General features: G+C 38.5%; 2 protein-coding genes across 4 annotated transcripts in view; both read right to left on the bottom strand.

Annotated features, from left to right (window-relative positions):
- The window catches only part of atf7ip (activating transcription factor 7 interacting protein), a 39,816-nt gene extending 34,528 nt beyond the window's left edge, over nucleotides 1–5,288 (bottom strand). For both annotated transcript variants that reach the window (XM_066661201.1, XM_066661203.1), the window contains exon 1: nucleotides 4,988–5,288. The gene's annotated coding sequence lies outside the window, so the exon portion shown is untranslated. The remainder of the gene's footprint in view (nucleotides 1–4,987) is intronic.
- Nucleotides 5,289–7,800: 2,512 nt separating this feature from the next.
- septin3 (septin 3) lies at nucleotides 7,801–20,755 on the bottom strand. 2 transcript variants are annotated; one of them, XM_066661205.1, is made up of 10 exons: nucleotides 20,645–20,755; nucleotides 17,686–17,922; nucleotides 17,061–17,189; nucleotides 15,647–15,728; nucleotides 15,051–15,188; nucleotides 14,507–14,624; nucleotides 13,311–13,406; nucleotides 12,951–13,047; nucleotides 11,330–11,381; nucleotides 7,801–9,830 (listed from the first exon to the last, which is right to left on the bottom strand). In XM_066661205.1, exons 1-10 carry the CDS (start codon nucleotides 20,712–20,714, stop codon nucleotides 9,698–9,700), a joined length of 1,152 nt encoding a protein of 383 aa, XP_066517302.1. In that variant the 5' UTR covers nucleotides 20,715–20,755; the 3' UTR covers nucleotides 7,801–9,697. The 2 variants fall into 2 exon arrangements, with proteins under 2 accessions (XP_066517302.1, XP_066517303.1); XM_066661206.1 differs by lacking the exon at nucleotides 20,645–20,755 and adding an exon at nucleotides 19,133–19,320 and having other exon boundaries at nucleotides 7,802–9,830.
- Between the last annotated feature and the right edge of the window lie 1,495 nt (nucleotides 20,756–22,250).

Below are 22,250 nucleotides of genomic sequence, written 5' to 3'. Positions count from 1 at the left end.
TGCAGCACAGATAAACATTACAATGTAAAGCATTTGTTGTTTCGGATTAAATTTTAATGTATATCATTATCACAATATATATCATTGTGAATTTGTGAATAAATGTTTTATTCATGGAAAACGTGATGAAAATGTCACATTATGTCAATATATATCGATGTATTCAGTGCAATTTATACACAACTAATGTTAATTCAGAATGATTTTCAGTTCCACTGCAACATAAGGACACTATTCTTAAATCTATGGAATATAAAGACTCTCAAGAATATTTTTCACACCGATCCTTTGCAAGAGGATATCCACCAGTGTTGTGATTTAATTCACATTCCCATACAAAGTGTCACGTCTAAACAAAACTGCTATAATTTCATATTTCTTTACAAGAATATTATGGTCTCACATTAACTCTTTATTCTGCACCTTGTTTGTTGTTTTCCTTTTCTTTCTTTCAGTAGCACGTTAAACATTTCACTGGGTTTTTAAGCATATTTAAGCAACTCGATCACTACTAATGCTGCTTAAAATAAACAGCACAATCAATTTTTTTGTTGCAGGGTTCCTCAGTGACAACATCAGTGTGGCTGAACTCAGCACCAGCCATAGATAAATGGACAGAGTCAGAAAAGAATCATGGTTAATCCACTGTTTACAGTAGGTTCAAAGCATGGTAAAAGTTGTAAAAGTGTAAAAGTTGCCAAGTCCTGAGACGTCGTACTGAGTCTGTAAACAGCTGAGTAAAAAGTAACCAATTCGCATTGCATTGTGTTGAACCCAGCCCCACAAAACACACAGACTGAGCACTTTCCTGTGTTAATTCCTTTTATTTATTTTTATGCAGATGGAAAGGTATTCGGACTCAATTATTTTCATGTGGGAAAAGGCCTCTTCACATTCTTTATATAAGTTTGAACAATAGGAGTATTTCAGCCTATCTTGCTTGACTGGTGATTGACTGGTGGACAGTGTTCGACACATTGGGCACCCCTGGCCAATACCCCCTCAGTGAGATGGCATTGTTTAATGTGGGACACCTGGCTAGTAGGGGTGGATTTGGATAATATTGAATGAAGAGGAACCTAAGCAAACAATATTTACAATGCTGATTTGGACATGATTAAGTGCTTGTATGATCAAAGACAAAATATGGATGTAAGAATGGCTACTTTAGTAGTACAGCATGCCCCACAATTCATGGCATCTATAAACAGAGGGCGATGGTGAAGGCCAAGATGAAAACAAAGTGGTGCTGGTGAACAAGCAATGAAGAATTTCCTTGGAATCTCTCTGGCATGCTGCATATAACCCTATATCACACTGACTGCTATAAATTTTAGTACATTGTTTAGGCATCATCTCAATATGCCATTCAAATGATACAAGGCCACTTGCTTACAAAGACTCTATAAAAATTCTAATTGAAGATATTCAAGATTATCAAGATTCTTATTGATGAAAGCAAAAGGCAAGAAATAACCAGAATAAAGAAGGTCTCAATGTGCCATTTACACTTGCAAATCATGAGGGGCAAATAGCAGGTAAGAAGAAGCAGTACATAGAGTAACTGACACCTACCTTTCCTTTGATGTCTTTTGACCGTAAGAACACATTTGGTCAACTTATTTATTAAACATAACATGGGCAGGTTCTTTTCCATGTCTTTGCATCTCTGTAAGACTTTGGTAAACTACAAAGCTCCCTTAACATGCTCTTGAACTGTGTCCAAAACCATGCAACAAGTTTCACGTGAATTTTTGTCGAATGCAAAATTCTTTGCTCCATTTTGAGATGACAAGTATGAACTGAAACATTCTCTACACTTCATTACCTCCAAAGACATTCGAAGAGCAGTAAACGTATTGAGATTAATTTCTAGAAAATATATTGTTACACATTTCTAGAGCAGATACCACAAAAAGCTACCCTGATATTTGGGTCATATTCAGGCTATGACTAACTTTAACTTTAAGAACAGTTCTCGCTGCTAGCATACTGATAGTGGATATTGTGTACCTGTAGTAAGTTATTGGTTTTCCCCTTCCAAACTGAATGCCTGGTTCAGCATACCTTCTCTCTGATGCCAATTTATTATTTCAAGAACAGTGGCACATAATAAGTGGAGCGTATCTGCTCAAAGACATTTCAAATCAATCCACAAGAGGTAATGCTGTAATCTGTGGAAGAAAAAATACATGCCCCACAATGGAATGACAGCAGATTCCATGTCTTGCTGTAGGATACAACGGCATTCTAAGCCAAATCCACTCTGTCGTTTGAACAACCCTAAGCATTTTGATCAAAACTTACAAACTAAACATTTAAAACATGTATAACCTGGAAAGATTTTGAAAATGCCTTATCAAGTGTACTCACTTCAGGTAACTGGCATCTATCTTAACTGCCATCAAGTTCAAGTAGTTCCACACTTGGTGGAACCAGAGAAAGTAGCTTTAATGAAAAAATAAGATCCATGGCAGGGACATGGGTGGAACTGCATTCTAGAAAGTTCTGCTGGATGGTAGATGGTTCTGAAGATCTGTGGCGTTAAAATAATCTGCTGCTACAGATTGACTGTAGCATATTTTGCAGGTTATTCATTCATTATCTGTAACCGCTTATCCAGTTCAGGGTCGCGGTGGGTCCAGAGCCTACCTGGAATCATTGGACGCAAGGCGGGAATACACCCTGGAGGGGGCACCAGTCCTTCACAGGGCATTTTGCAGGTTAATTTGTTCGAATTCAAATGACTGTCTGCAATCAAACAGTGCAATGTCGGTATGACAATCCTGGTAACATTTAAGGGGCTGCAAGTGTAAATGATGCAAAGTTTGAGTATTAGTAGCAAAGCTATGTCAGTAATGCACCAGAGTGTGAAAAGAACTTTGTCACATTATTACCCATTTACAGTAGGATATATGTTATTGTAATAAAGACAAAAACAGAAACATTTAGCTTTGAAGGTTACATCTATGACTGGAAATGCAGTTCCCTCTGGTTTGTTTATGTTCAGAAGCTCCACGTCTTTTAAGGTGGAACAGTATGTGGAGGAAAAAACTGTTGTTTGTGTGTTTTATTTACAATTTGAATTACCACAGAAACTCCTTTGTAACTTGACTTCAGTAAACCAGTTAGCTATCTCCAGAACTTGAAGAAATTTCCAGTTTGAGTAATCTTTGAGGCCCTTTCGTTTTTTACCCATTTACAGACAGTGGCGCTTTGTAAACACATTAGACCAGTTTCCAGCACGCAAACATACTGGAGAGCAGCAAATGGTGTGGAAACATCCTCCGAATTGTGAAAAAAGTGTTTTTGATTGACATTGTGTATGTTGCCAACTTATGCTCCTGTGTCTTGTCTACATTGTAATTATGCCATAGGTACCACATAACCTACACTGTACCCTATGTCATAGTCTTATGCACACCTCACATGCAAACAGCAACAAATCTGGTTGTTTGGCAACTGGTCAAACGAGGATCAAGGTGAGGGAATATGAACTCTTCTTCACTACTCTACAAACTGCCAGATAACAGTAAATTAATAGCGAGAGATTTCATCAACCATCGCTTTGGACATCATGGGCTGTATGAAAATATGACAGAACTTGAGGTAAATATACTGTTGCCTCAAAAACCTGCTACTAGGAGCAGGGACTCACGATGGAAAAGCACCATGATTTTATTTGTTCTTTACCTGGCAGTAACAGCAAATCGACACAGACGCCAATTCAAAATGTACAAGTAATAACGCTCACAATGACATTGGCTACTTATTAATAAAATGGTGCATATACGTTATGCAGTTTGTTATACAGTAAGTCAGCAGGTTGAATTAGAAGGAAGGCCTATATCTATTTTGTTTGTTTGTTTGTTTTCTTTAGTGAGCAATTTAAGTTCACAGTTCAAGTGTTCTGCATTTAGCAGAATTTACTTGCTGTGTTACATGTTTTTAGACATGCTGGTTTTATGCTAATTCGAATGCTATATTTAAAAGGAGCAAACAATGTCTGAAGATCTACATGCAGTTTTACTGGACATAAACATTTCTGCAAGTACCACTTTAAAGCAGCTTTAGCGACTGCAAAATGAAATATATATATAAACAAATTTTATTATCGTATTTTAGACAATTTTAGGGATCTGTTATTTTGTGGCAGTGTATTTTCATTGTACTTGCACATTTCCACAATGCACTGCAATAAGTAGCGTACAATTGATATACACAATCGGATAGCGGATAATTATAATACACTCAACTGTTCTGTAAAAACCTATATGAAGTAGTGTCTGAAATCGTTCACAATCCTCCTATATACAGCTCCCTAATCATTGCACACTATATAGTGAGTAGTGTAGGTAATAGTGGGTAGAGGACCATATATAAAACAGCTGATACATCTAAGCCATTAGGTGTCAGTATAATGACTGTTTAATAACATGAAGTAGATTCAATGAAGAAAATTCTTTGCTCTACGGTAAATGCTGAATCACAATTTATATATATATATATATATATATATATATAAATGTTTCATAAGAAACAGAAACAAAACATTCTCAACTTTACAGTGAGGTTAACGGGATTTGATTTTTGATTGGTTTCTAGTGGTTTGTCCTTCATTAATTTAAACAATATAATGAACAGCTATGTCTACAAATTATGTTTAATAAAAGTAAAAATTAATATTCTTTTCAGAAAGCAAACATTTTACTGACAATAAAAAACAGAGGGTATCAGAATACTAGTTAATACTACCAGCTAGTGATCCAAAGGCTAGTTCTCAAAAAGGGCTATTTAAACTAGCTAAACCGGCTAACCCAAGTGGTCAACACATAACGTAGCACACCGGCTGAAATGCGGTCAAGGAGCAGCAGATGACTACAGTGTAAACGAGAACGAGTTCAAATGTAAACACGAGAGAATTCAACAACCAGCTCAGATCGAGATGAGAGCGACAAGTTTAGTGAAGTGTAAATAAAGCACTCACCAGAGAGTTTTCACCGGTCGGCAGCGCGAGCGTGTCTCCAGGACTCAGAGGAATGAAACGGGAGACTAGGAAACCCGCGCTGGTGGAATTTACCGATGCTCGCTCTTTGATTTTTGTTCACATTCAACGATTCGAATCGAATCGATTCGTTTGAAATCGGCGGATGCGCGTGTATAGTCAACGCACGATTGTGACGGAATCAAGAACAGTCGGTCGCACGAGCTCACAGTTCGACTGACTGTACACAGTGCGGCTGTGTGTGAGTATGAGTGTGTGTGTGTGAAACAGTGTAGAGCCCGGCGCTCTGTGGCTGTTCAAACGCGAAAGGGGGAGGGATATGGAGCGCGGGTTCGCGGCAGTGAGAGAGAATAAGGACCACCCCCAACACTGACGAACGTTAGCAGAAAAAAAGCGCGAGCTGAAGTCCACATGGAGCGTGGAATCCTGAGTTCATTATGACGCCACATAGAAACCGAATCGTGGGATCGTTAACAGCGCTCTGATATTAACGCTGAGAAAACACGTGGGGCGATAAGCGTGGGGTTCGCAAAGTAGCTTTAACACTCTCACTAGCCAAACCTTCTCATGTGGGAATTAAATAGTCTACGGGAGTACGTACGAGTTTATGAGCGAGATACATTTCAATCATTTAATTAGAATTCCAAATATAGATTTATCATTTTCATACTTCATTTTGGATTAAAACACTTTGCATGTGTATTTTCAACATGGATTAAGAGTTTTCCTTTACATATTAAAAGCAAAATCTCTGAAGCACTTGAAGGGTATTCATTGCAGGGTTTTTGTTATCTCATAAAACCAAAATGTGCTTGCGGTTTTCATGGGCATTCAGCGATTATCATCATAGCATATTGTGCACATTTCATTTAGAATAGGTTTTAAGCTTAGCTTAGTTTTATTTAGTGCTTTTGTATGTTGTATTTCAACACAAACCGTGGTTCACTCAGTTCACTGAAGCTTTGCAGAGTGACTTTTGCTGTGATCGCCCTCTCCCCACTTCAGCCCCTCCTCCTCCCTTGCTCTGGCTGTTCTTCCCGCCAGCTCCATCTGCGACCAGCTGATCACTTGGGAAATACCCTGATAATTTTACCCCAATGAACTGAGGGGAGTAGATTCAGTGATTAGGGGGGAAGGGGATCGAATAAATCGCAAGAAAGACCGATTTAAATAGCGCGCATGTCTCTCTAGCATGAAAAGGGTGATAAGGCATGAAAGTTGCATGTGGATGAAGTGGGGGAGGGGGCTTTGGGGCGGAGCTTATTTTCAGACCCATTGCATTGTTCAAGAAAAATGCTTTTGCAGCAGTCCTTTGTCTAAATAGAAACGATCATTTAAGTTTTTCTTTATAAATGGATACATACAGCTCCTCAGCTTTACTTAGGGTGCATTTTTGTTCACAAACCCATAAATATTACACAATATATAATATATAAAACATGATATATTGTACTTTATCTTTTTTTTTTTACATCTCTTTAGGCCATTTCAAATTCCCTTTCAAACACAGATAGATTTTTCATCATCATTATGATGAAACACTCATCTCAAGTTCAGTATACTATGTATAAACTGCTTTACTCTGTGATTTACCACATTCATGGAATCCAAAACATTTTTAGATAGTAAACCTAATATATGTTGACTAGTACTCCGCAGTAACGGGTCAAACTCTTTCCGCTGAAAATAGATAAGTATCAAATTAATGTTAAAATGTGTGAAAATGATTCATGATTTAACAAGGACAAAATCATGAGCCTGTTTGAATACGTAATTTTGATGACAGCTCTTATGATATAGTCAGCCATTTTGTTTCCATGCCACATGCTACTAGACTTGAGGTTTTTCTTCAGTCTAAAATGTCCACCGTGACTTCTGCAGTTCCACACACGGCCTCTAGGTGATTTCCCATATGAACGCTGAATTTTGTTTTTTATTTTAGCTATATTATAAATATTGTAAGCTATCCTATTCTTAGATGCCACCTGCGCATTATGTTTTTTTTCCTGTATTACATATTCAGATTACTGCTTTCAGTTGTTAGAGGGGGAAAATATATTTGGGGTGTACAGGTTAAGTGAGGACATTCAACAATACAATGTGCTGTCAGGTTATTAGCTTCAATTTGACTTTTAATCCTTGACTTTGTACTACTTGAGTATATCTGAAAAATCTCACTCTGCAGGTTAGTATAAAGGTAATGGCTCCGAACATAAGTCCTCCAGTCACAAAAAAAAACAAATAAGTATCAAAGACTTCATACTGGATCAGAGAATAAAATCAATAAGAAAATACATAAAATGGTGAATAAACAATTCTGAAAAGCTAAACCTGTATCATGTGGAATGGTAAAATGATCATCAGTCTTTGATGTTGTTGTATGAGTTTGGAAAAGCACAAGCATAGGCCCCTCCCCCTTTTCTCTGAAAGGAGGAGGAAACCAAGCACTGATGGAGTCATCGAAATGGCCGCCAGAAAGACAAACAACACGAGACAATAACACGTGCAGACCTCAAAAGTCACAACAGAAGAGAGATTTGATATTTTTAAATGACTGTTAATCCCGGTATACAAGAATCCACATGAAAATCTCATCTTTAAACATCACCACACAGCCCCATGGCCTATTCCTGTTTTGCAATAACACAGTTATAGAGTGTTCATTAAAATTCTTTATTTCCAAAAGATTAATTAAATAAAGACATAGTTTATTTAAAGACATTAAATAGAATACTGACACAGAACTCTTTCTAACGTCTAAAGTAGAGAAATCCAGGTAAAAACCTAAAACCATAACATGATCATATGGTCTGTTTGTTTTAAAGCTGTACAGCATTCACAACAGTATTTTTGTTGTATTATTTCGTATAAACAGTCAAATATGGCCAAGAGACTGAAAAAAATGTAACCTATACTCTGTTCGTTCACAACCAATTGTTCTTAATATTCAGTCAAGTTTAGAGATCCATAAACACAAGGGTGAATCATATCCTGCCTAGTGATATAGCTACATATTAAAAATAACTTTAACCGTCTTAGTCCGAAGTCCATCACAAAACGACTAACATCGAACATCATGCCATCTCCAGCTGTTTTTTTTACACGTGGATTGACTTTAAGATTAAATGTAGACCTACAGCGCCCCCTTGTGGACAGGGAGTAACGCTTGTTTGTACAGTGTAGTTTATCTCCTCCTGCTGGTCACATTGATGTTGGACAGAATTTGCAGCTGGTTTTTATTGCTCCCGAGGGAAAACATTTTAGGACAGTCAAAATGAAGCCAAACAAACTGATGGAAAACACGTTTATTAAATAAAAATGTAATAAATAATACATAAAACCAATACTTAGCAATAATACTAAAATGTATTTAATATTCCACGAAAAAGCATTAATGAGAAAAATAACTGATATTAAAATAAATAAGGAGGTATTTGCATCCAAAAGGGTTATGGGTTAAAAGAGACCATTAGAATGGGTAGAGATGAGATACAGCTAGTGATATTGTGTACCTTTAGTGGTAAAATGCTGTTGGGAATGTAAATAAGTAAAGTCTCTGATGGATCTGTGCTTTGACTGAAATATCAACTGGTTAACAGCATTGTAAACGCAAACATTTCACAATATTTTGCACCAGTTAATGCACACACATACTGATAAAAACATTGGCACAAATGGAGTAAAAAAAATCTCAAAGATGAAAAAGGCACATTCTCACGTGTACATGTCCTCAAACACACACTTTCTCTCTCTCTCTCTCACACACACACACACACACACACACACATGCAAATAGATAGGACAGAAAAAAACATATCTATACAAAATACTACAGGGGCATAAGCCTTCAAAAAACACTTCTTGTGTTCAGAATAATTAGAGATTACTACTTAGTGCTTGGTGTGTTAATTTCATACAAAATAAAGTGAGATTCCTGAAATTGAGCTGAAAAAATCAGTTTATCAATGGAAACTGTTGTAAAATCACAGCTTCAAGATAGAGATGCAATTCAAACACTGATCAAATGGGAGTAAACAGATATTACACATCAGAATATTATTATTGAAGCTTGTAAATGTGCATTTTCTGAGTTCCTGACTTAGTGTGGCAGGTAGAGGACAAAGTCTTTGAGCAAAGCTGAAGATTTGAGACTTCTGGACCCCTATATAATCAGTGCAATTGAATGGCAGTGTAATAACCAATCCATATGCAGAATCACTAAACTAGGGAATAACGGCTTTAGGCAGGAGCAATACAAATGGCAAAGCAGATGACAAAGTAAATGGCAATAACATAGCACACCCAAATTCTGTTCAGAAATGCTGCAGGTAGACTATCTACCACCCTCTCATGTTGAAGACACACTGTATGTTGTAAGAAGTGCAGGGAGCTCTAAAAAGTAAGCGTTCTGTAATGAAAGTTAAAGACAAATGTGCCTGGACAGTTAAAAACAAGCATTAAGACAAGACCTCAACAGCAATGAAATCATCAGAACATGCTCTGATGTATTTATCTGAAAGAGATGCTATTATCTTTTAGCTTTCCCTATTCTTGGTCTGTCTCCCTCCTCATTTTTTTTTATCTCCCTTCTCTCTCTCTCTCTCTCTCTCTCTCTCTCTCTCTCTCTCTCTCTCTCTCTCTCTCTCTCTCTCTCTCTCACTCAGTCTCTCACTCTCTCTAGACATCCCCCTCTCACAGGTTGCTATCCTGTGTGTCAGTGCTGGAGCAGATGGGGTGGAGTCCTCCATTGTCGTTGAGTCTTTTGGCACGATATGTCTCATAGTGGATGTTGTGGGTGACCTCCTTCAGGTCCTGTAGGTGAGACCTATGAGAAACCAGAAAGTTCTTAATCAGTATTTGATCTGATTCGATCTATTAAAAGTAGTCAGCTTTTTTTTTTAGACAGTGACATATGTTGGTGTTGACAGTAGCAAAACACTTTCGACAAAGCTTGACAAAAACAATGCTCTACAATAAGGAAATCAAACTAATTATACAATAGTAGTTTTTGCCACAATTTTTTCTTCTTCTAAAACATTTTCCTTATAGACTCTGTCATTCATTCGTTATCTGTAACCCTTATCCAGTTCAGGGTCGCGGTGGGTCCAGAGCCTATCTGGAATCATTGGGCACAAGGTGAGGGGTGCCAGTCCTTCACAGGGCAACACACACATTCATTCACACACTCACACCTATGAAAACATTTTAAGTCACCAGTCCACCTACCAACGTGTGTTTTTGGACTGTGGGAGGAAACCGGAGCCCCCGGAGGAAACCTACGCAGACACAGGGAGAACACACCACCCTCCTCACAGACAGTCACCCAGAGGAAACCCACACAGACACAGGGAGAACACACCACACTCCTCAGAGACATTCACTCGGAGGAAAACAATGCAGACACAGGGAGAACACACCACACTCCTCAGAGACAGTCACCTGGAGGAAACCCATGCAGACACAGGGAGAACACACCACACTCCTCAGAGACAGTCACCCGGAGGAAACCCATGCAGACACAGGGAGAACACACCACACTCCTCAGAGACAGTCACCCGGAGGAAACCCATGCAGACACAGGGAGAACACACCACACTCCTCAGAGACAGTCACCCGGAGGAAACCCATGCAGACACAGGGAAAACACACCACACTCCTCACAGACAGTCACCCGGAGTGGGACTCGAACCCACAACCTCCAGGTCCTTGGAGCTGTGTGACTGCACCTTATCTTGCTTCCTTGACTCTTGCTTCCTCATATTTTAATTTCAACTATGAAAACCACTTGCCAGCTAACTCTGCTAACTCTCCTGCCTGTGTGTCCTGTTCACAGTGAACAGCTAGACTATTTCTCCCAACTTAGAAAAAGGTGCATATCGCCACCTAGTGTAGTAAGGCAACACTCTTCACAATTCAAGTCAAACTTGAACAGAATGACACAAATATTTCATCAGTAGCTCACATCGTAAAACAAAATGTGGATAACGTTTTGCAGTCTTACATTTCATTTACACTTTGGGCTCATGGTTTTGCCTTTATTCATTTTATTCCTAGACCATTTCTTAACAATCTTGTTTGAAATGTGATTTCTCCAATTGAGCATCTTTTGTCCACACTCCATTTGCAAACACTTTCTTTCATAACAACTGGTTAAAAACAAATTTAATAATAACAATAAGAACAAAATGCAGAGTGCCAAAATAATAACATTTAACTCTATTACTAGGCAGTTAATGTGTTAATGTAGTGTCAATGTAAACTCTTACATAAAACTCTTTTGTTTTTAAATACAAATAATGGCATTTCATGCCATAAACACTTTACCTGATCAGGAAGTCCCGTAGCAGAGAGAATTCACAATGATTTGGGTTCTCGACTGGAGGTGAGAAAAAGAGTTCACAATCTTATCAAATATTTTTAAACAGTCATAATATTCAATTTCTTCTTGTTTTGGAGGTCTCATTGTTTTTGCACTTTACATGTTTTCTACAGTAATGCTAAATATGCTTCAATGTAATTTAATAAATAACAACAAATAACAAACTATTATTTTATTAGCATTAGGAGACAGGTTTTTCAACATCAAAGTTGCCACAAAGTTGCCTTGTTTCCTCATTGCTTGCTAGCAGCACAACAAACAGTCACTAGGTTTACATCAAATAGAGCCAACAGTCTTCTAGTTCATTTGAAAAGACTATTATGAGGAAATTTGAATTGGAATGCTTTAATAATAATAATAATAATAATAATAATAATATATATAATTCTGAGAAGGAGGAGTGGCCACTGAGGGCCAGCAGAGAGAGGTGGAAATTGGGCTGTACCAACAAAATCCTGTTAAAAATGGTATCAAAAAAAAAAAAAAAAAAAAAGAACATGGGAATGGCATCTGTGAAGATAATCACATATTAGTCACAAGTAGGAGGTAAATCAATGATGACAGGCATCAAAGATGCCCTCAAAATGTCTCACAGCTGTGAAATGGCAACGAGAAGCGATAACTAGCTTTCTCACTGAGTGTTTCTCTCTCTCTCTCTCTCTCTCTCTCTCTCTCTCTCTCTCTCTCTCTCTCTCTCCTCACACACACACACACACAATCTGCTTCCCTGCAGGCAAAAGAAACTCAGTGGAGCGGATGGAAGCCTCCCATCTCCCTGTCAGCTATATCATGGCAGTGTACACACACACATAAACACATGCACACTAGGTGCCTCGGGATACACACACAAACCCTAAGTCCCCTGTATGTTCAAGGATTGGACCAGAGGGCTGCTGTTAGTTAGAACTTTGCACTGTCCTACAGCATGGCAGTAACAGGTCTGTTTCTGTGAATGTAAGTAATGTCTTGGCGAGTGCTCAAATGATGTTTTAAAGGACTCATAATCCATAATAATACATTTAATCTTTGTTCCAACAAGTCATTAAAAATGTACTGAGACAGAATTATATGTAACTTCACAATCACATGAAGTTTAGTTACGAGTCATTTACTTCAAAAGTAGGCTTGTGGCTACAATTTAGGGACAACACAGTGGCACAGCTTCAGAGTCTTGAGGTTCAAGCCCTGTTTCTGTTGTTTCGAATGGGTGTTCATATACAAATGTATGCATGGCTGTAACATCACATCTATACTGAAGTCAAAATAGGCTTACGTTGCAACTTATTTTTCATATATGATATATATGGTCTAAATTGTAAATATTATGTCTTTAAAATATGGTGCCTCTAAAATCTACAAGTAAGTGAAGAAAGGCTAAACAGTGTAGAAATCTGTCCAGTGACACACATTGATAATTTTGTTTCAAACTCTTATATAACCACTTTTCTGGGTCAGATCAGGGATGCACTCAGTTGAGTGATTTAATGCAGGCAATTCTCCTCTAGCTACATATAACATGATCTAGGTGACAAGCCAGAGAATGACACAGCATGCACATACACACACCTTCTACTATTCCCCATGGAGTCTTCCTCCCAAGAACTCGTTTGCCATTGACTTGGTACTCTTTGTCACTTCCCACAACTGCAAAGGGCATGGCCTCCTGCACAGAGACAGATTTAATGAAGCATACAGTGCTAGTGTATTAGCTTGCATATGAGAGGAGACAGATATGTGTCATAGAAAGAGACAAAGGAAGATCAGGACTGACCAAGAGCAACAAAGGATAAAAAAAAAAACAGAACAAGAGATGAATAAAAAAACTGCTGAACTAAACACAGCACAGTGTAATGAGACAGAGAAATACAAAGTAACAGTGTAATTTCTATCACTAGCGCAAAAAAAGACAATCATCTGATAGTTTACCCTGATCTTATCGTTATCACTCTTATCCTCCAAGTCCTCATCAAATTCCTTCTGGGGATAAAATTCGATTCCACACACCTCCAGCTCCTTCCTCACCTGAGCAAGAAAGGAAAACAAAGAATATTATAACAAGTGCTCCATAAATTTGTTTATTGCATCAAGACTTTTTGACCTTGTCAGCAACTTCTATTTAAACAAAATAGTATTTTTTTTACTAAATTATAAAATGCTCTTGTTAAAAGTATGGCTTTTCTGTTGTTAGGGTTAATTCTGGCCCAGGTATAATTTTAAATCTGAAAACAAAAACAAGTGCCAAATCTGGAGACATAAACACACTATACACCAACAGCCTACAGCTGGCTCCTCCTACAACCACTCGAGCTTCAGTTAGGGGCTTCTATCTTTGTCTGTTTCACAAAACAAGGAAAGACAGACATGTAAGGCCCAGTCAGTTTAGAGTTTGTGTTTTGTAGAGTGTACATCTCCAGTTTACAGTATACAACAATGAAAAATTTAAACCAATCCTTTCATGGATAAGGAAAACTAACAAGGTCAACAAGAGGTAAGAAAGAAATTGGTTGATAATTAATTGTTTTTAGGGGGACTTATGGCTGATTTAGGCTGACACGGGTCCAAACCGATCCATTAACATAAGATAGTAACAGAAAGCTAACACAGTAGGAAGGTTAAGAAAACGACAAAAACAAAAGATACAAAACCAAGTACTAGCACAAATTTTTAGTCTGGATTTTTATGCAGTTTTGGTCCATTTGGACAGAAACATTCATACAGCGTCAGAAACAACATATGTATATTCTCTATTTGAGATTCAACAATCTGACACATTTTAAGCCAAGAGAAGATCTGTAGGTACCCAGTCTACACAACCTAACATCTATACATTTCCACTGGCTGTGAGCTACATTAGCTCTAGTGCCAAACTAAAGAAGCATACTGCAGACACTAAACATGTTTTAGATTGTCTGGAAAAATGAACATTTGTTTGAATTTTGCTAAGCTATGCTACTGAATTTACAATAAAAATAACAAAAAAATGTAAAGTAAGTGTAAGTAGGTGAAGAGGCTACAAATATACATTATATCTATCCATAAATATGTTTAGCCATCCAGTTATCCATCCACACCGAGTCTGCTTTCTCTCTCTCTCTCTTTCTCTCTCTCTCTGTCTCTCTCACCCTCTGTTTGAACTCCGTCTTCTCTTCTGGGGTCAGTGTATCTGATTTGGCGATTACAGGGATGATGTTGACTGCTCGACCCAAGTGCTTCATGAACTCAATATCCAGCTGCCTCAGCCTGAGACAGAGAAGGAAAGGAGGAAACGCACAGAGTGGTCCAGAGAGAGCAGGGACAGAAAAAGAGAGAGTATGAGTGGGATAGACATGGGGGAGGGATTAATAGACCAAAGTGGAGCTTATTGCGGTGACCGTTGTAAGCCTGAAACTAATGTAAGCCTTGCTTGATCACTGCAGCCTAGTCAATCTTTCAGACACATGGGTTTAACTGGCCATTCAAAAAGTAACCAAGCACTCCTATCATAAATTAATATCAAATTCTCAGGCAGAAAGAATATTTCTCTCATGTCAAAAGGCATTGATCTGAACATTTTCACTAATTCATGCCAGTAAATGATTGTCATTCAACTGCTAATCTGCAGTTCCCTGTTGTGGAGTATAAGCGTTCCTGATTTTAAATGATATTTTGGAAGATAGATGTACTCACGAGTGTCCGGTTGGAGATATGAAGTACAGACAGCAGTGTACTCGTGTGTCCGGGATGCGTTTCTTACGGGCAATATTCACTTCCTCTTTTAAAAACTTCTCATATTGCTCGTTGATATACTTAGAGATGGGCTCCCAGCTAGAAACACAAAACTGAACCAATTACAAAAACAGGAAAGGCTGAATCATCTAAGAGTATTAAATTATTGTTTGCTGCAACTCAAAACCCAACAATGAATACATCTCTAAATACATTGAATGGGAGTACGGTAGCACAACAGGTAGTGTCACTGCCACACGGCTACAGGGTCATGTGGTCCTGGGTTCCAATCCTGTCTAGGGTCACACAATGTGAAAAGTTTGGTGTGTTCTCCCCATGTCTTGTTGGGTGTGCTCCTGGTGTTTTGCTAGGTGGATTGGCTACGTGAAATTTTCCATAGGTGTGTGTGAGTGAGTGATGCCCTGTGCTAGCCAAGTGCTCTGTACAGGATGTGTCCCTGCACTGCACCCGATGATACCCAGTGGTTCCAAACCCACTGTAACCCTGGTGGAGATGAAGTGGATACAAAAGATTAATGAATAAACACAGTCACTCACCAGTTTTCATTGTTGATTTGATCACCAAATCCAGGAGTGTCAATCACAGTCAATTTCATTTTCACACCACCTTCCTCAATCACTGTGACATGAACAAGCACAATAATACTCAAATTAGCATATTAAAAATGTCAGAAAAATATATTGTTTACATTTATTCAGTAACATGTTTTCAAATAAACCCTAATAGCTTTTGAGGAATAGTCTTTTCTCCTAATTGTACTTCTACACCAGTGTATTTCAATATTTCACATATATTGTACATTAGCGTTTAGCAACCAATGCCTCAAAGCATCAAAAACAAACCAATAATTAGTCTTTCCAAACAAATGTAAATAAAGTTTGAACACAGAGCATTTAACAATAACGCTGATACGGTTCTTCTTTCTAAATAGTAACTGAAAACACACTGGAAGTTAAAAGTTAAAACTTTACAGCAATTTGGCTGACACTTGTTCTCTTTTAAATGTGTCTTGTCTTGTCAAAACAATTCATAGAGCATTGACATCATCTGGAACGAGGCAGTGGATAAACTAAAGCAAAATGGTCTGCTAATTACACTTACTAACCAATAACCTGGTACATACGGTATATTCCAGGACTAGTCTCTTGTGCTAGTTTCATCAGGGCTTTTGAAAGGTACACACGAAGCACTGCCTCAGATCTAATAGCTGCTTTAAACCTCAGAGATATTTTTGTCCAAAGACAAAGCAGTGACAACCTCAGCACAAAAAAGCTTTTCATAGACTACAAGCAAAACCCCTGGAAGATTCACAGCTGACAACTGCAAAAGACAGAAACACAAGGAAAAATTCTTTCCAAAAAAAACCAAACAAAAGCAGCTTTTCTTGTCCCTGCGTAAAGAATGTAAAACAGAAGCCTAGTCCTCTCCTCCAGGATTAGACCTGTTGCCCAATCCCATTTAACTACAACTGCCTACACATTCAACAAATATGAAACATATAGCCTACACAGCAGTGGAGCTCTCTGTGCTGAATGCCATGTGCTACTGTTTGCCAGCTGTGCAAATATTTTGGCACCTAAAGACCTCTGAACATTAGGCCTCTGTCAGTGCCTAGGATGGACCACATGCCAGAGTAACTACAAGTCTGTCAACATCCTTACAGACAAAAAGCCCTTGTCTCCAAGATGAGACTTCACGTCAAAGAAGAGATTAGGATTTTTCTAGTCAATGAATCATATTGAATAGTGTTGTGACCTCTGCAAAGTTATTTTGGACACAGTACTAACTAGAACAAACTGGACAGGGTACTCCAGACTTCTTTACTTCTTTTTGTTCCCCAGTATGTTCCTCACCTCACTGAACACTTCAGTCTGAGGCTTTTGCCCAAATGTAGGTATGGCTAGGAGTGAAGGAATGCTTCACTACTAAAGAAAGATCTTGTTCTCTTACCATGGGACACACATCTGATCTCCACAGTTTTGGGGATCTTCTCGTCACAGCTCCAGCCGGAGCTTCGCCTGCTCACCTGAGACTTAAACAAAGTGTTGACTAGAGTCGACTTTCCCAAGCCACTCTGACCTATAGGAATTAGACAAAGAAAGGGAATAGAATAGAGAGAGAAAGCAAGAGAATGAAGGAATGATGGAATGAACAAGGTGAAGTAAAATATATCCTACGCCGTGTTTCCTGGCACTTCAGATTTGCACAAAGCTTGTGATTCTTGAGGTCTTTCCTTCTGTACTAATTAGATAAATAGATTTGTCCACTTGACCCAAATGTAGTCAATCAGCCCAGACATGTTTGGTGTCAGACAGGTGCTTCATTAGTTTTCTAATGGCAGTAGTAACCATTTTGAATTCTGACCTTCATCTGTAATTTTTTCTGCTTTTACAGACAAAAATAAAAGACATTATAAGAAAGTATACTTGGCTAAGCAATGACAGGGGTGTAGTCATATAATTTGCATGATAGCTATGTTAGCCTTGTAGCTTCAGTGTAAGGAATCTGCTCCTCAACTACGACCTACTCCAACAACAGAGTGCAAAGCCGTGTGCAACTACAGGTTTTCACGTACCAACAACCATGATATTGAAATCAAAGCCTGTCTTCATCGTCTTCTTCCTCATCTGCTCAATGATGGTGTCTATCCCAACGTATCCTAGCAACGTGGAGCCTCCTCCTGACCCTTGACCTCCGGCCCCTGAGACGTGGGGGGGCACATGGGGAACGCTAGCAGGTGGTGCCACATGAGAGGGCTTGGCAGGGACAGCTGGTTTGGGTCTCACTTCTGGGGGCACGATTTCTGACATGTCTGGAGCCAGAGAGCAAGGGTAAGGCATTAAAAAATTCCCTCAGGAAATCATTTAAAAGTAAACGGTTCCACATTCAGGAGAAATATAGTTCAACCACATCCAGGACATTCAGGTAAAATACATAACATTATCCTTTCACAAAATGTACGAGGTGTGTTTTGCCTGAAAATTGTTTTCAGTGGGGATATAAAACTAATAAAGTTTTAGGTCCTTGAATGGCCCTCCTTACAATACTGCATTTATCTATAATGCTAATCCAAGGTCAATATAATCTACACAGAACAGAACAATTAGTAGTTTCGATATCAAAAACACAATTAAGAGGGGTGAAATTTATAAGAGCTGTAAATTAAATTTGATGCTCTACCATTCAGTAATGTCTTAACTACTTTTAAATGCAGAGTTTGTAAACGGGCAACTTTAAAAGTCTTGAAAACACCTTATGTTTATATAATTGAAGTTTTAGATACTGTAAATAGGCATAGGCCCATAAATTCCACACTGATGTACCCCAGGCTACTACAGATGCTAGGTGAAATAGACTCTACTTGTTAGCTACATTAGCCCAGTAGCATCAGTCCAAAACTACAGACACCAGATTTATTTTGGTTAAGTGACTACACTGGGGTAAAAAGTGGGAAAGGTTTTTTGATTAGATTTTTTTTACTGGTGTATTATTTTGATAACTAGGCCAAGGACTTGCACGAAAGCCCTAAAACCAGTTTTAGGCACACAATTCCTCAGAGGAGAGAAATCCCACAGCTACAAGTATGACTGCTGTCTTTAGCAATGTTTTAACATGTTGATTTTTAATCCTTACTAATAAAAAGAGATTTTGTTCATCTCTTTAAACCCTGTGAACCACTTAAAACACATGCACTGTAAATAGGATTAAGGGTTTTTTCCACTGGCCCTGCATCCCAGTGGACACATGTCCTAAATTCATGCCATATGTCTCTTAAACCATCAATATATAACCCATCCTTACATACAGCACCTTTAATCGGATTATTAATGGAGGTATGGTAATTTGCACCAAGATACATCGACTAAGAGGGTGAACCCTGTTCTACGTGTAAACGCAGATCTCGTTATTACTCTCAGGAAAATGGAGGGATGTGGATGTAGGCAGCAGAACTATAAATAAACAGAGTGGACGAGTATTCTGTCCATCACTGGTTTGATATGAAAGGCTGAACGCTCACTTACCGACTGCTGTAAATAACGTTCAATTCCTCGCTGTTAATCAAAGAAAGGCGGAGCCTAAAGCCTTTACACCGCTTACCAAACACAAGCGGAAAGATATACGCGCCTTTATTAGAGAGATAGATACGTATTCCTCCTCTCCTGTTCCTCCTTTCTTTCTCTTTGGGCTCACACTCCTCTCTACTCCTCCTTTTCTTTCTTCCGTTACTAAGGAGACAGGAGGGGGAGACGGCGTGATGCAGCGCGCATGCGCAGAACTGCCCATCTGCTTCACCTGACTGGACAGATTTTGCGGTCGCTTAGGTTTATTTAGATAAACAGTAAATAAACATAGCGCGGTATTTTACTTTTTAACTAACTGTATTTAAACATTCTGTCAAGAAATGTGAATAGCTACATTTTGATTACAGTATGATTATAGCGTGTTTAAAGCAACAGACTATAAAATAATAAAAAATAAAATAAAACAAAATATAAAATAAAATAAAAAATCATATACATAGCAACAGCAGTTAGGATAAATATTTATATATATATAAACCAAATGTACTAATATATTTGAAACCTAAGCTTCTGTACACACCAAGCCAGAGCTGTACAAACTTCTATGCACTTTTGTTCACATTTACCAAACTATTTAATCGATTCTGATTTCCCCCCTGTATATTACTGTTTCTTTATAATATACTAAATATTCTGATAAGCCCAAATCTCTCTTTGATTCTCGATCAAGAAAAAGGATGAAAGAGACCTACACTAGGGTGAAATGTCTAATGGCATCAAGTAACTTTCTAGACTTACATTTCATTGTCTGATGGAATCTTGAACACATTTGTTGCACAGTGTCTTAACTGAAAAAAGCTGGTGTTTTGCCATGTTGTTGTTTTTTACACTGATCGGTCTATAAACAGTATGTTATTATTGTGTATTTATATGTTATATATATATCATTGTAACATATAAAAATACACAATATTAACATACTTTGTGTGTGTGTGTGTGTGTGTGTGTGTGTGTGTGTGTGTGTGTGTGTGAAATGAAACTATGTGACTATGTCCCAAAATCCATTCTTGTTTCACTATATCAGAAATAGGAGTGAAACTGGGTTACCTAGAAAAAAACGTAACTGCTCAATTATATTTGGTCATCCAAATTTGATATATAAAATGAGGAATTATTCTGTTATATTTCTCCAGATATGGCCTTCCCATGAAGCTAACAGTTTCACATCAAGTGTGCTTTAGTACAAGGCCAAATATTCTGTTCCAATATTTCTAGACAGCTTAGTGCGTAATGTTTCATGGTCAAAAAGGTGCAAAACATGGAGATACAAAATATGTATTCAAACATTGGTCATTATGTGGTTCATGAAAATACTGTAAAACTAATCATGGTTATCATGCTAGGCTACAACACATGCAAACATTAGCATCTGAAGTCCTTCAGTACAATTGCCAAAGGCTCAAACCGCATTTAGCAACACAGACCAGATTATTCCCTCTACCACCTACTCACATTTTACAGCTTTGTGGTCCCAGACTGCACATTCTGGTGCACACTCTTTTTGTGTGTGTACCACCTGCATACTTCATTACCGGCCGGTTGCATGTCAGTCTACTGTACATGGCCGTGTACAGTATGTCTGTGAGAGACTAGCTCTTGCCTTAGAGCCTGCTTATCTTCTTGAGTGAAGGCATGTGTGCATGTGGCTTGATAAGAAGGCCCTCCGCTCTTTACGTTACCGCAGACATACTACTCTTCAGAGTTGGTGCACTATCTAGTAGCAGCTACATTAAATGGCGTATGTAAGAGAGGGCCCCCTCCAGGGTGTATTCCCGCCTTGCGCCCAATGATTCCGGGTAGGCTCCGGACCCACCGTGACCCTGAACTGGATAAGCACTTACAGACAATGAATGAATGAATGAATAAATGTAGGATTACATATATAGCTTTTCAGTACGGTAATATGTATATAAACAACAGACTTTCACGTAAACCTTTAAAAACATTAAGTCTCAGCTACTGTAATCCTAATCAAAGCTGAATTAAAGGATCACTGTCCTCAAATTACTTTTGTAATTCTTCTTTTATGAGTCTTGCACTCACCTGTAGATACAGATACACCAGGATAAGGCACCTCCTCAACAGCAGACATCGCCCAAGTTAGAAAATCTTTCTCTTGGTGTAATCCAGTGAAGTTAATTTCTTCTACTTTCAAATTGTATTTTGGTTGATTGCTCATTTTTAACAATGGTTTCGGTGCTCTGTCAGAGTGTTGCTGAGGGTCTAAAGTGAATGGCAACTGGGGAATCCATTCATTTGTGGAACATTCTGGTTTGTCTGTGTGTGTGTATGGGTCAGAGTGTGTATTTGGGTTCTGAAGGGAGGTGGGAACCTGGGGTAGGTCAGTGGAATCCAGTTGACTCTTCTGATTCCTGGCTGGTGCCATGCAAGTGGACTGTGTGTTACTGCGCTTTCTTAGTAACCTTGAAGTCTGGTCATCCTCTTGGGAGCTTGTTCTACTTGAGTTAGATTTAGAAGAATCAGTATCAGAATCATTGTGGCTTTTTTTCAACGACTTAGAGACATTCTTCAGTCGAGCTACTTTGCTCCGTGCATGGTCAGAGAGGAAAGCTTTCTTCCATGCTGGGGCAGACGCCAGATATGTGGGCTCACTGTCAGATAAACTTCCTGCTTCTTTGATCATATGTCTACAGGCCCTGTTCTTCAAAGGACAGTGCACAGTCTGGTTGGGTTGTTTAGGAGCATATGTATAAATTGATGTAGTGTAAGGTTCTTGTCTACAGGCTTTGACCAGTTGGTGAGCTTCAGAAAAAGAACCATGGCTCCTCAAAGGTAACTGGATGCCATCTTTCTGTTTGGATTGACCAGGAATTGTTTCTGTACCGGGCTGTATCTTTGTCTCTGAAGCTGTAAGCTGAGGGCTGCGGTGAGATGTAGGATCCTGGCTGTGAACTTCACTTGTCTTTAGATCAAACAGAGAAAGGTTGGTCCCCTCTTCGTGGTCTGCAATGTCTTGTTGTGAAACACTTGCAGTTGAAAGTGGAAACATCTCTGAACTGTTTAGAACTTTGATTGAAGATGAGGACGCCTCTGTTAT

This window comes from Hoplias malabaricus, chromosome 2 (genome assembly GCF_029633855.1).
Source record: "Hoplias malabaricus isolate fHopMal1 chromosome 2, fHopMal1.hap1, whole genome shotgun sequence".
In the NCBI taxonomy this organism is placed as follows: domain Eukaryota; kingdom Metazoa; phylum Chordata; class Actinopteri; order Characiformes; family Erythrinidae; genus Hoplias; species Hoplias malabaricus.
The sequence above is the reverse complement of the archived record's forward strand: the minus strand, read 5'-3'. Positions and strand labels throughout refer to the sequence as shown.

Excerpts from the sequence above, each read along its gene's own strand:
- septin3 (XM_066661205.1), bottom strand. The coding sequence starts at position 20,714 with ATGCAGGTGGTACACACACAAAAAGAGTGTGCACCAGAATGTGCAGTC. Across the intron at positions 15,729-17,060 it reads GATCAGATGTGTGTCCCATG|TGATTGAGGAAGGTGGTGTG; the intron begins GTAAGAGAACAA and ends TTCATGTCACAG. Across the intron at positions 15,189-15,646 it reads CAAATCAACAATGAAAACTG|CTGGGAGCCCATCTCTAAGT; the intron begins GTGAGTGACTGT and ends TTGTGTTTCTAG.